At 38.4% G+C, this 15238-nt stretch overlaps 1 protein-coding gene across 2 annotated transcripts in view; it reads right to left on the reverse strand.

Annotated features, from left to right (window-relative positions):
- The window catches only part of NSRP1 (nuclear speckle splicing regulatory protein 1), a 63724-nt gene extending 52553 nt beyond the window's left edge, over window positions 1-11171 (reverse strand). The window contains exons 1-2 of one of the 2 annotated variants that reach the window (XM_082604556.1): window positions 11114-11171; window positions 9808-9901 (exon numbers count right to left, since the gene is read on the reverse strand). In XM_082604556.1, coding sequence (XP_082460682.1) covers window positions 9808-9901; window positions 11114-11133 — 114 coding nt within the window. In that variant the 5' untranslated portion in view covers window positions 11134-11171. The remainder of the gene's footprint in view (window positions 1-9807; window positions 9902-11113) is intronic. The other variant, XM_082604557.1, reaches the window with a different exon arrangement.
- Between the last annotated feature and the right edge of the window lie 4067 nt (window positions 11172-15238).

Below are 15238 nucleotides of genomic sequence, written 5' to 3' on the forward strand. Positions count from 1 at the left end.
AAAACAAGAGACAACAATCATAGTACAATAGAAAAATCAGCAGTCTGGCAGCCATTGCAAAGGGCAGATGAAGTTCCTTGAAAACCTCATCCCAGAGAATTATTGGACATGTCTGGTGGTTCCCTGAAAGACACCACTCACAAGGCTGTCTTCATCTGACTTGACAGAGTTGCTCATATAAAACAGCCTTTGGGCCTCCCTGGTGGCGCAGTGGTTGAGAGTCCGCCTGCCGATGCAGGGGATACGGGTTCGTGCCCCGGTCTGGGAGGATCCCATATGCCGCGGAGCGGCTGGGCCCGTGAGCCATGGCCGCTGGGCCTGCGCGTCCGGAGCCTGTGCTCCGCAACGGGAGAGGCCACAGCAGTGAGAGGCCCGCATACAGCAAAAAGAAAAAAACAAAACAAAAACAAAAACAAAAAAAAAAAACAGCCTTTTCCCTGGGGGTATCTGTCAAAAACAATCAAAGACAACTGTTGAACCTCAGGGTGGCCTGAGGCAGTGGGTAACAGTTTTAACAGTTGGGGAAAACAACCGGTTAACCAAAAAGCTTAAAAGGAAGAAAAGCAGAGGAAAAGAATGTCCATATGGGCTTGAAATCTCCAAAATATTCCTAGGGATCATGAAGATCACATGCATACACAGACCTTTGAGCATGATCAGGAAAGACCTAAGAAGGTCCTAAACTCTCAAGACAGATCTTGAGGACTGACATCAGGCTCTGCACAAGCAAGAAGTGAAGGATAAGGCAAAGTTGTAAAATGCCTGGCTCTGTGTTGAAGGCATACCCCAACATGCACAGAGTCTCTTGGCAGATTTGTGACTTATTAGTTCCAGGTGTTTAAGGAAGTCTCTGTCAGCTCATTAGCTGACCACTAAGCTAACCAAGCAGACTTCAGTGGCCACACACAACAATGAATACAGACTTTAAGAATTAGTTCAGGGAATTCCCTGGCAGTCCAGTGGTTGAGACTCGGCACTTTCACTGCCGTGGGCCCAGATTCAACCCCTGGTCCAGGAACTAAGATCCCACAAGCCACGTGGTGTGTCCAAAAAAAAACAAAACCCAAAACAAAAACAATTAGCTCAGAAAAGTCGCTAAGCAAAAAACAACAACCAAAAAAACCCAGCAAAAACAACCAACCTTGGGAAGAGGGGAAGCTCTGATTTCTGCAGTTGCCATTTCTATTATTTTAAATGTTCAGTTTTCAACCCCAATTTATGAGACATACAAAGAAACAAGAAAGTACAGTCCACACAGAATAAACGCATTCAATGAACTAAAGGAAACTGTCTAAAAAACTAAAGAAAAGTATGAGAATATCTCACCAAATTGAGAATACCAATAAAAAGAATTTACAAAAAAAAAAACAAACCTCAGGAGTTGAAAATACAACAATGTGCATTATATCTCAGACAAAGGAGATTTTTAAAAAATAATTCACCCATGTGTCAACGTAAGTAAATCTGGCTAAACAGATTTAACCAGATATTCACAAGGCAACTTTACGTCTATGAAGGCACATGATTAATACCACCATTTCTTTCCTAGAAAAGAACAAAAATTCCTACTTCATCTCATCTTCATAATCTGGATGATCTCAGCCACTTTGGTAATGCTCTTATCCTACTGGCATAAGAACAGAATCCTCTTGCTGTCGTTCCCACTCCTCACAAAATTCTATCATTTAATGTTGTCCTTTGCTCTCTTCTTGCATTTTCTTACATATCCATTTCACTCACAGATAGCAGGTTAAGGGATGAATTTTTAGCAAAGCTACACAATTACTTAAAATTTTTCACTGCTTATACTGCTATTAGATATATTCAGGATCATGAATCTCTAGGAACTCAGTTTAGTAGCATATGATAAAAGCATAAAAAATTCTTAGCCATCATTAAAATAACCCAAATTTCCTGCCATTTTCACAAATAATATGCTTTGTCATGTCCATATAAAACTGTCATTTTATTCAAACTATACCAGACTATCTCCAGAGAAATAGGAAATTATGAGCCTGATAACTGATGAAAAACTGCAACTGAAACACTTCCTTGATTCAGATGTACTATAATGTTCAGAGAGATTAAAATTTTAACTTTTTCTTACCACTAGCAAGCCAAACAGGCTTCCAACGAAAAAAAGATTCATTTTAGGAAAAACAGACTTATGAAGACTACTTTAGTTATTCAAGAAAGTGTTTTTATTTATCTAGGGGAACTATTTATTTATTTATTATTGGCCACAGAGCATGTGGGATCTTAGTTCCCCAACCAGGGATTGAATGTGCACCCCTTGCATTGGGAGCACGGAGTCTTAACCACTGGACGACCAGGGAAGTCCCAAGAAAGTGTTCTTAAAAGACTGGAGTTGGGACTTCCCTGGTGGTGCAGTCATTAAGAATCCACCTGCCAATGCAGGGGACACAGGTTTGAGCCCTGGTCCAGAAGATCCCACATGCTGCGGAGCAACTAAGCCCATAAGCCCGTGAACCGTAACTACTGAGCCTGCACTCTAGAGCCCACGAGCTACAACTACTGAGCCCACACACCGCAACTACTGAGCCCATGTGCCACAACTACTGAAGCCCATGCGCCTAGAGCCCATGCTCTGCCACAAGAGAAGCCACCGTAATGAGAAGCCCACACATCGCAACGAAGAGCAGCCCCTGCTCGCTGCAACTAGAGAAAGCCCACATGCAGCAACGAACACCCAACTCAGCCAAAAAATAAATTAAAAAAAAATTAAAGACCTAACTGCTTCTATAAAAATAAATAAATAAATAAAAGATAAAAGACTGGAGTTTGGGCTTCCCTGGTGGCGCAGTGGTTGAGAGTCCACCTGCCAATGCAGGGGACAAGGGTTCATCCCCCGGTCCGGGAAGATCCCACATGCCGCAGAGCAGCTGGGCCCGTGAGCCATGGCCACTGGGCCTGCGCACCTGGAGCCTGTGCTCTGCAATGGGAGAGGCCACAACAGTGAGAGGCCCGCGTACCGCCAAAAAAAAAAAAAAAAAAAAAAGACTGGAGTTAAAGTGGTGAAAGATTAAGAAATAGGAATAACCCTCCCAGACTGCAAACAATACTACAAAGCTACAGTGATCAAAACAGTGTGTTATTGGCACAAACACAGACATATGGATCAACGGAACAGAACAGAGATCTCAGAAATAAACCCACACACCTACAGTCAATTAATCTTCAACAAAGGAGGCAAGAATATAAAATGGGAAAAAGACAGTCTCTTCAGTAAAGGGTGCTGGGAAAGTTGGACAGCTGCATGTAAATCAATGAAGTTAGAACACACCCTCACACCATGCACGAAAATAAACTCAAAATGGCTTAAAGACTTAAACACAAGATATGACACCACAAAGCTCCTAGAAGAAATCATAAGCAAAACATTCTGACATAAATCATACCAACGTTTTCTTAGGTCAGTCTCCCAAGGCAATAGAAATAAAAACAAAAATAAACAAATGGGACCTAATCAAACTTACAAGCTTTTGCACAGCAAAGGAAACCATAAGCAAAACAAAAAGACAACCTACAGAATGGGAGAAAACATTTGCAAATGATGCAACCGACAAGGGCTTAATCTCCAAAATATATAAACAGCTCATACAACTCAACAACAACAAAACAAACAACCCAATTGAAAAATCAGCAGAAGACCTAAATAGACATTTCTCCAAAGAACACTTACAGATGGCCCTAGGCACATGAAAAGGTGCTCAACATCACTAATTATGAGAGAAATGCAAATCGAAACTACAATGAGGTACCACTTCATACCAGTCAGAATGGCCATCATTAAAAAATCTACAAATAGCAAGTGCTGGAGAGGCTATGGAGAAAAGGGGGCCCTCTTACTCTGTTGGTGGGAATGTAAGTTGGTACAACCACTATGGAAAACAGTATGGAAGTTCCTCAGAAAACTAAAAATAGAACTACAATATAACCCAGCAATCCCACTCCTGGGCATATATATCTGGACAAAACTATAATTAGAAAAGATACATGCACCCCTATGTTCATAGCAGCACTATTCACAAACAGCCAAATGTCCATCAACAGGTGAATGGATAAAGAAGATGTGGTACATATATAAAATGGAATATTACTCAGCCATAAAAAAGAATGAAATAATGCCATTCGCAGCAACATAGATAGACCTAGAGATTATCATACTAAGCAAAGTAAGTCAGAAAGAGAAAGACAAATACCATATGATATCACTTATATGTGGAATCTAAAACACGATACAAATCAACGTATCTACAAAACAAAAACAGGGACTTCCCTGGTGGTCCAGTGGTTAAGACTCCGCACTCCCAATGCAGGGGGCCCGGGTTCAATCCCTGGTCAGGGAACTAGATCTCACATGCTGCAACTGAACATCCCGTATGCAGCAATGAAGATCCCACTTGCTGCAACTAAGACCCAGCACAGCCAAATAATTAAATAAATAATAAATATTTTAAAAAAACAAAAACATGGGCTTCCCTGGTGGCACAGTGGTTGAGAGTTCGCCTGCCGATGCAGGGGACACAGGTTCGTGCACAAAAATACACAAAAAACTAAATTAATGAATTTAAGCTATTTTAATGTAATATTCTCTTTTAAAGAGATCAAGAAGTTTTGCATCTTTATCCAACAGTGACAATTCTCAGGTTGTATGAATCATACCTCTTCATGGCATATGAATTATATTACAAAACTGGATCTCACAAGATTATTATTATCTAGAAATGAGCATTTCAATTGCCAAGACTAAAAGAAAAATTATGTTCTGCAAAATGAGCAAGCATTTATCACGGAGAAATATCTAAAAGGAAGTTCCATGTTTGTCATGCAACATCTATTTTATTCACTAGCCACTTTATAACACTTGTGAAATACTGGTTGTCACACGTACTTTGGATAATTGTATACATCATGGGTCAGCAAGTTACAGCCAAATCTCAGCCATCCCCACTTTTGTAAATAAAGTTTTATTAGAACACATTTATTAGTCATGCTCATTCATTTACATATTATCTAATGGCTGCTTTCACACTAGGACATCAAAGTTGACTACTTAGCTCGCAAAGCCTAAATCATCTACTATCTGGCTCTTTACAATATAGACAGCTAAAACATCTGAGTAAATGATTTTACTCATTCTTGGAAGCCAGCACAAACATTCGGATCCTAACTCATGGAGCTCATACTCTAGTACAGTGAAAGACTTGTATGCAAATAACTTATAATACAAGATATAAAAGGCTAAGTGCTCTAAGAAAGGTAAAGAGTGTCAGAAAAAGGAAGAGTCTTTCCAGTGGGGAAAATCTTGAAGGAAGCAACTTTTGCACTGGGTTTTAAAGGATGGCTATAATTTGGACATATAGGATGGAGAGACTTCCAGTGTGAAGAAAAGTAGAGTTGTGAAAGAATACAAACATAACAGTGTACTTTGCATGGAGAAGCACAGTTAGGAGAAAATGCTAATAAGTCCTTCGAAGCCAAAGCATAGGGAAGGTTTTCAATGTCAGGATGAGCAGTTTAGATTTTAAATACAATTAGGTTCAAGAGTAAGGAAGTTAACAGTGATTAGAACTGTGCTTTAGGAAGATCTATCTATCAACAGTATTTGAAATGAATTTGAGGAGAGAGAGGTGATAAGGAAATTGTTACAAAGCTATAATAATCCATGACAGAAGTAATGAAGGTGGTGGCAATGGGACTGGAAAGAGAGGAGGGACTGGAAAAAAATGAAACAAACACACTATTATCTTAGTTATCTTATCACAAACAATGGAAAAGAATATGAGAAAGAATATATATGTGTGTAACTGAGTCACTTTGCTGTACAGAAGAAATTAACACAACACTGTAAATCAACTATACTTCAATAAAACTAAAAAGAAAAGAAATAGTAAAAGCAATGAAAATATACCATGTAATCCGGTAATTTGCAAATGTTTCTAATTTGGGGGATATACAATTACAGTCATGTATTTTTTAAAGCACTGATTTCCTTCTGTTCTTCAAAAATTATAACAATTGGGCTTCCCTGGTGGCGCAGTGGTTGAGAGTCCGCCTGCCGATGCAGGGGACACAGGTTTGTGCGCCGGTCCGGGAAGATCCCACATGCCGCAGAGTGGCTGGGCCCGTGAGCCATGGCCGCTGAGCCTGCGCGTCTGGAGCCTGTGCTCCACAAAGGGAGAGGCCACGACAGTGAGAGGACCACGTACCGCAAAAAAAAAAAGAAAGAAAAGAAAAGAAAAATTATAACAATGAAATAAATACAATTTTGAAAAAAAAATTTAAAAGCTCATACTGTCACCAAAAAAACCCAAACCAATTCTCTTTAATTTTCCACTTATATATCCATATAGTTTTGTACAACCATATATACATATTCAATTTTGTATTCTGCTTATTTCATCTTCTTTCATGCTTTTAAATAGTTCCAGTACTCTCTTATTATCAGACAGCAGCATCTGGATATAATATAAACCTTACTGATATGGGGTAAAACCTCTTCATCTCCTCTACCTTTGAACAAAATGATAATTGTTTCTATTTAGTTCTGATAATTTCAAGAAGAGGGACTATTTAAATAATAATTTAAAGTGCTGGACTACCACTTTCTCCCATTTTTAAACTAACTCTGGATACAAACACACACTGAAACAGAATTCGCTTGCTAGGGCTCCCTCTGCTTGACCACTGGAATAAAAGTCTGATCTTAAATTTGGGCTCTTAGTTGCTTCTGCTGAATTCCTGAAAATAAGAATAGTTGGATTTGCTTCAGAAGCTCCTCGCCAGGTTTATCAAATGCCCTCCTCAGGAGGGGAAACATAAAATATCTTTCTCTGTATTTTCCAAAACACCAATAATTTTATTGTTTCTTAACTGATTAATTTTTAAAGAAGAGAGTTTTAGATTCACTGACATAGAGAAGAGACTTGTGGTTATCAAGGGGGAGGTGGGTGGGAGAGGAATTGATTGGGAGTTTGGGATTAGCAGATGCAAACTATTATATATAGAATGGATAAACAACAAGGTCCTACTGTATAGCACAGGAAACTATATTCAATATCCTGTGATAAACTATAATGGAAAAGAATATGAAAACGAATGTGTGTGTGTGTGTGTGTGTGTGTGTGTGTGTGTATAAATAAACTGAGTCACTTTGCTGTACAGCAGAAATTAATACAACATTGTAAATTAACTATATTTCAATAAAATAAATTTTTAAAAAAGAAGAGTTTTATATTCAAAGCTCACAAACATTTAAATAATATACAAGGATAAGCTGGAATTCACCAGACTGATGTTTTATAAGTAAGGAAATTATTCTAAAGACCGGTTTTATATTCTCTACTCATTAAGAACTAAACTGCAGCTCCCTGTCAGTTGGCTTCTGGCTGGGTTCTACCAACAGAATACAAAAACAGTATATTGGAGAGTAGGAGAAAGAGAGATGATGAGGTATTTCTCCCTGCCTTTCTCTCTACCTAAGACTAAATCTCCCAGTGGCTTCAACTCCTTTTGGGAAAGTCCAGTTCCCACCGAGTAACCCTAGCCCCTGGCCTCCAGGTCCAACTCCTACCTGTATCCCTCCATTTATCACTTCTTGCCTTTTACTACTGCTAATCTCTGGGTTGCTTCACCATCTCTTGTAGTTTCTCAAGTCTTCCATCACCCATGTAACCAATTCTCTGCATTAAAGTCTCTCCATGTAAAAGGAAGGAGGGTGGGAGGGAGGGAGGGAAGAGCAAAATGGCCCTAGGCCTTTCTTTTCTGACTCTAGTGTACCCACCGTCCAGCTTCCACTAGTCTCATTTCACAATGGAAAAGAAACAGCAATCACATCAGTAAACTTTCTAGATCACTTGTATAAACCCATCCTTCTCAAACTGGAGTATATGTTGCTTTGCATTACATGGGTATGCCAGGATGATTTATGTGAAACTACAAGACAACTATGTCGTATTTTTCTGTTGTGTCTACAGTGATTTAAAAAAATTATTTGTACATTAAAACAAACCACAAGGGTAGTGTCAATTCAATGGGGAAGAGCCTTCAACAAATGGTGTTGGGACAACTGGATATCCATCCACATGCAAATAGTGAAACTGAACCCCCATCTCATAACCGTATACAAAAATTAACTCAAAATGGATCATAGATGTAATTTTAGAACAAAAACTACAAAATTCTTAGAAGAAAACATATGCGTAAATCTTTGTGACCCTAGATTAAGCAATGGTTTCTTAGGTATGACATCAAAGCAGTAGCAACCTAAGAAAAAAATATATTGGACTTCCTCAAAATTGAACTTTTGTACTTCAAAGGACATTATCAAGAAAGTGAAAAGACAATTCACAGAATGGGAGAAAATATTTACAAATTACACCTAATTAGCGACTTGTATCTAGAATATATAAAGGAATCCTACAACTCATAACAAAATGACAACCCAATTAAAAACTAGGCAAATGATATGAACAGACATTTCTCTAAAGATGATACATAAATGGCCAATATCCTTGGTCGTAAGTAAAATGCAAATCAAAACCACAATGAGATAGTTGTCTGGGGCATAATGTGGGGAAGCAAACTAACTGCAAAGGGGCATTAAAGAACTTTCAGGGAAGAAAGAAATATTCTACAATACATCTTGACTGGGGCATATATATATACATACATATATATATATACACACACACACACACACACACACACACATATATATATATTTTATTATTATTATTTTTTTTTTTTGGTACACGGGCCTCTCACTGTTGTGGCCTCTCCCGTTGCGGAGCACAGGCTCTGGATGTGCAGGCTCAGCGGCCATGGCTCACGGGCCCAGCCGCTCCGCGGCATGTGGGATCTTCCCGAACTGGGGCACGAACCCGTGTCCCCCTGCATCAGCAGGCGTACTCTCAACCACTGCGCCACCAGGGAAGCCCTGGGGCGTATATATTTGTCAAAAGTCACCAACCTGTACACTTAAAATCCATGAGTTTATATGCAAATTGTATGTAAATTATCAACTTTTTAAAAAGTAAGCCATCTACAGTCTATTTCTTCAACAGAAGAAAAGAAACAAAGGATCAAATATGTTCAATTACCTAACTATGCTATTATATAATTAGCAAAAACTGAAAGAGAAGTGATTTTTTCTGACAGAGCAAAGGAAGTACGAAATTGATACAAAGGTCTTTTAGAAATATAGAAAATGACTGAAGTATTAAATAAGCACACATTTGGGGGTTTTATAAACTGCTGTAAACTGGGGCTTCATAGGAAAACACTGTTTTGGCTGCTAAAACAAAATGTTCATATTAGATGTCATTATCATCAATGCTAACTTTATACACTACCACATTACAACTGAATAATTACACTTAGCAGACACTGAGTAACCACAAAAGTAGTCTCATAAGAAACTACTTTGCTAATAAAAATTTCTAGGAAACTGGCGACATCTTAATAGCTTATTTCCAGGAATCTTTACAGCAACAATTTTGTTATATATCAGTATTATTGTCTGAAATTACTCTGTATAACTGCTTAAAAATAACTGAAGTTCATAGCCTTGGGAAAAAAAAATCTCTTAGATTACCCATGTATCACCTACAAAAAAAAAAAAGTAGAGCTTTCTTCTTTATCCTTTTTGATAATTCTGTAAATTATAATGCTACAGATACACTGTGTTAACAACTATCTAAAGCAAGCAAAGACGTAAAATTCACAAGTTCAACTAAGAAAAAAATTTCCAACAATGCAGTAGAAAAACATAGTTTCCCTTACCTCATCATCATCATCAGAATCATTCCCAAACACTGAAGGTTTTTGCAAAACAGGGTGCAACTGCTGTGCTTTCTTTGGCAAAGTAAGCCCATACCTGCATTTTTTTTTGAAATAGAAATTACACCATTATATTTAAATGTTAAACAATAATACATCCACTACCTCTTCCAGACGAAGCTACCAAGTCAAAACATGTCACATAACCTATGAACATATAACACTGGTTCTGATTTTCAACTATCTAAAAGTTCTAATATGCGCTAAAGATTTTATAATTATTACTCTAAGTGATTATTTGTGGGCCAAAATCAAAATACCATTTTAATCAAAGAAGGGAAGTGAATGAAGAGTTTAGAAATGTTTTAGATGGTGAAATGATAGCAAGGTTTTAAAAAGAACATGTTAGTGGAAAGCTCAGTTGATGTCCACTAAAAATAAAAACGCTCTAAATTATCCTTGTGATCTAACAAGAGTCAAGAAAATACTTTTTTTTTTCCCTATTGGGTACACAATTCTAAAGAAGTTATTGGATAAAGGTTAATGTCACCCATGAAAATTTTTTAAAAGATTACATTAACTGAGAAACCCAAGTAGCCACGGGGCAAATTGCCATTACACTCTATTAAGCACACTTGCTTTGTCTTGGAGCACCTGAAAGAACCATCCCATCAGATCCAACTCATTTAGTTTCTCACGTTTTGGCCTTTAAGACGCAGAAATCACGGGAAGCCGCATCACAAGCGAGGATTATACATCAAAGATAAAACTTCCAAGAACATATAACATAACATTTGTCTCTTTTGTGGCAACGTATACCCCAATTCCCTATATGCCTACCCTTTTCTGTGGCTTCTCAGCACAACATTCCTAAACCGAGAAGGGAGGGCGGTAATCAGAACTTGACCTGCCAAGTAGAACAAGACCCTCTAAGAAAGCCAGGAATTGTCTCTCTTCTCATTGCCCCTGAAAGCATCCAACCGGGGAGAAACTCAAGCGCGGGGTAGGAAGCAAGACTGAGGGGCCTCAGACCGAGCTTTTGGAAAATAGAAAAGTCTCGCTCTCTGCCCCTCAGCCTAACTTCCTTTATCTCCTCACAAGTTTCTCCCTCAAACTTCGGGCTTCCATCCTGGAAAATGTGGGGGGTGGGGGATGGGAATATATGTTCCTCAGGATTTCTCGCTTTCCCCCATCTCTATCCCTGACGACACAGCCCCTTCACTTCCAGCGCACTTCTACTGCTCGGCCAAAGACACAGTCGCCGTGGTGTATCACTCCCCAGCCGAACCCTAACTCCCAGGTCACTCACTGCCTGCCCGGAATCGCCATCTTGCTCCCGTCTCCGCTGAACGTGGCCGACGCCGACGTGACGCTGACGCAGACGCCGACGTCGAACGTGAGCTCTCGCGCGGGTTTGGGCGGCCTAGAACCCGCCTACCGGCTGGGTTCGCGTATTGTGTTGCTTCCGCACTGCTTAGAATCTGATGTTTGGCTTTGGGCGTTGTTTTGAAAACCGACAGACTGCCTCGAAATCAGTGGGAAGAAAGGAATGACAAAATTTTAGGCCAGAGGTTCGCAGAGAGTGGTCCTGGGACCAGCAGAGTCGGCATCACCCGGGAATTTGTTAGAAATGCAAAATTTCCGGCTCTGTTCCACATCTACGGAATCAGAAACTCTGGGATGGGGCCCAGAAATCTGAATTTTAACGAGCCCTCCAGGTAATTCTGATACTCAAGTTTGAAAACCACTGCCCTAGGCTATCGATTCCCTCCCCGCCCCCGAGGTACTCAGTGTGAGTATACCTGGCTCAGGGTAATTTGGCAGAAGATGAAAATCTATACGCTAAGTATCTCATTATAGGACAGAAATGATTAATAAAATACCGTGGTACCACTGGGTATAGGAAGTAAAATTATATATGATACTTTTAAAAAAATGCTAGTCACACTTCACCTGTGGACCCACTCATTCTCGGCCCCTTCCAAACTAGTAACAGCAAAGAGATCTTTTGAATTACCGATAGAAGAATGTTAAAATCTCCAGCTGTAATTGTGGATTTGTCTATTTCTCTTTTTACTCCTGTCATGTTTTGTTTCATGTATTTTAAAGTTTTGTTATTAGATATATAAACATGTAGGATTGTTATGTCCTCTTACATTGACCCCTATACCATTAAGAAATGATCCTCTTTATTTTTTTATTTTTATCTACTTTATCTGATATTAATATAACCAGCATTGTTAGCATAGTGTATCTTTCCCCATCCTTTTACTTTTAACCTACTTTAATTAGTTTGTGTCTTTATATTTAAAGTGGTTCTCTTGTTGATACATATAGTTGGGTCTCGCTTTTTTATCCAGCCTGGCAATTTCTTCCTTTTAACGTGGGTATTTAGAACATTTTCATTAAAGCAGTTATTAGTATAGTTGCAATTTATTTTCTCTTTTTCCTATCTGTGTTTTGTACTACCTCCTCCACCTTCCCCCACCCTTTTGAATTAATCAATAAATTTTTATGACTGCTTAAGATTTTTATGCTTCAACTTCTTTGTTGGCTTATTGGGCATACTTTTTTTTTTTTTTTTAAGGTTTTGCTTTAGGGTTTCTGGTACACATCTTTAACTTATCATAGTCTACCTTCAAGTAAGAATGAAGCACTTTCTGTATAGTATAAAAACTTTATAAAAGTATAGTTCCATTTTCCCTCTCTGAGACTTTGTGCTATATTTGTCACACATTTTACTTCTACCTATGTTATAAATGCACAATAAATTATCATTTTTGCTTTAAACAGCCAATTATCTTTTAAAAATATTTTTAAATAAGAAAAGTGTTATGTTTATCCACATATTTACCATTTCCCGTGGCTGCGTATCTTTGTGTAGATCCAGATTTCTTTTTCTTTTTTTTTTTTTTTCTTTTTAGCAGGAAAGGGTGGGGTAGTGGGAGGAGGAATTGATGGTCAAAGGGTACAAACTTCCAGTTATAAGATAAAAAAGTATTAGGATGTAATGTACAACATGATTAATGTAGTTGACATTGCTGTATGTTATATATGAAAGTAGTTAAGAGGGTAAATCCTAAGAGTTCTCATCAAAAGGAAAAATATTTTTTTTCTTTTATATCTATATGAAATTATGGATGTTCACTATGGATGTTCATTTCATGATGTATGTAAGTCAAATTATTATGCTGTACACCGTAAACTTATACAGTGCTGTATGTTAATTATATCTTAATAAAACTGGAAGAAATAAAGTTGAAAGAAAACGCAGAAGAATCCACAGGCACACGTTCTATTAGCTGTCAGAACGATGACATCATCACACATCATGAAGCCTCTCAAAAGTTCAATTGCACACTGGTGTGAGGATGAATGAAAAAGGCAAATGATGTCATAGTATTATTAGAAATATAGCTTTGACCTGGAAAATCCCAGAAGTGTTTTAGGGGCCTTTGGGAGTCCACAGACCACATTTTAAGATCCACTCTTCTAAATGAATTAATGCTGAGATATATTACTAAAGGAATTATATAGCTTTGCATATAGGAATATGCTGAATGTCTTTTTTTCCCCCAAAGTGATTAGGGTAAGGCTAGATAGAAGCCAAATATGAAATCTGCTTGGGGCACAGTGAAATAAGAGGGAAAAAATATATATACATATATAGACACATATATTGGTTTCTGCCCCAGATTCCCGGTACAGAGCTCCTAAAACCTTTGTGATTTCCTGAGTAATTAGAGCACTAAGAGCAACTGTTGTTTTGATACTTGGTCTTTGACTCTAGTTCCTGGTTCCCTGGGTGATAGGGGTTATTTTGTTCCAATGAGGAAACTCTTGGTGGGCTTCTGGATAGCATCAGCATGGGGGCTAGTCACCAGAGAGACCACACCATAATTAGAAGCTTGAAACTTTCTACCCCACCTCCCATCCTCCGGGAAGAAGAGAGGGGTTTTAAACCAAATTAATGATCCATCATGCCTACATAATGAAGCCTCCATAAACAACCCAAAAGTATGGAATTCTAAGAGCTTCCAGGTTGGTGAACATATCCACCTGCCCAGAGGGTGGTACACCCCAACTTCATGAGGACAGAAGCGCCCTTCCTCACCTCACCTATGTATCTCTATCTGGTTGTTTATATGTATACTTTATCATATCCCTTATATAATAAATAGGTCAATGTAAAAAGAAAAGAAAAATATTATGTTTATTCACATAATTACCATTTCCAGTGTCTCCATATGTTTGTGTAGAACCAGATTCCTATTTAGTATAAACATCTTTTTTTTTAAACAGCTTTATTGAGACATAATTCACATACTATGCAATTTACCCATTTAAAACATACAATTCAGGACTTCCCTGGCGGTCCATTGGGTAAGACTCCGCGCTTCCACTGCAGGGGGCATGGGTTCGATCCCTGGTACCAGAACTAAGATACCGTTCGCCATGCCACGCAGCCAAACAAAACAAAACAAAACCGTACAATTCAATGGTTTTTAATATATTCAGAGAGTTGTGCTACCATCATCACAAGCAATTTTAGGATACTTTCAATACCCAGAAAAAAAACCATGTACCCATTAGTCGCTCCCATTTACCCTCCCGCAACAGTAGGCAACCAGTAATCTACTTCTGTTCTCTATGGACCTGCAGTCCTATTAGTTTTTGCTCTGTTATTTTGGAACTATGTTATTAGGTGTGTAATTATTTAAGATTTTTATGTCTTCTTAATTGACCCTTTTTTCATTATGGAATGACCTTCTTTATCAGTAATATTCTTTGCTCTGAAATCTACTTTGTCTGATATCCTTATAGTCACTCCAGCCACTCCAAAAATTTTCTTTTGACACGAACGCCAGGGAAAGCAAAAAGATGTTCAGGAAAGGAAAATAATTGTAACTTACTACATAGCTAAGCCCTAAATAGCATACATGATCATGATAATGCGAACACTGAATATCCAGCTATTCTGATCTAAATTACTATGTAATTATGTTGGGAAGAAGGAAGGAGTGGGAAATGTGTATGTGTTTGTGTGTGTGTGGATGCACATACTGGGGAAGGAGCTAAATCTTTGTATTGCATACTGGGAGGTTAATAAATATTGCCTAATTCAGGAAAAAAAAAAGTAGCCACACAGCATGTTATTTTGCAATATGGAGGCACATGTCAAAACTACAGCCAGAATAGGGGTTGGCAAACTTTTTATGCAAAGGGTTAGATAGTAAATATTTAGGCCTTATGGGTCATAGGTCTCTGTGGCAGCTACTCAGCTCTGCCCAGTGGTATGAAAGCAGTCATAGACAATATGGGCATGGTTTTTCCAATAAAACTTTATCATGACAGGCAACTAGCCAGATTTAGCTTATGGGCTGTTAATTAACTCCTGAGATAAAAGAACTGAAAGTAGTTGACTCAGAAGCAA

This window comes from Mesoplodon mirus (genome assembly GCF_964341445.2).
Source record: "Mesoplodon mirus genome assembly, chromosome: 18".
Taxonomy (NCBI): Eukaryota; Metazoa; Chordata; class Mammalia; order Artiodactyla; family Ziphiidae; genus Mesoplodon; species Mesoplodon mirus.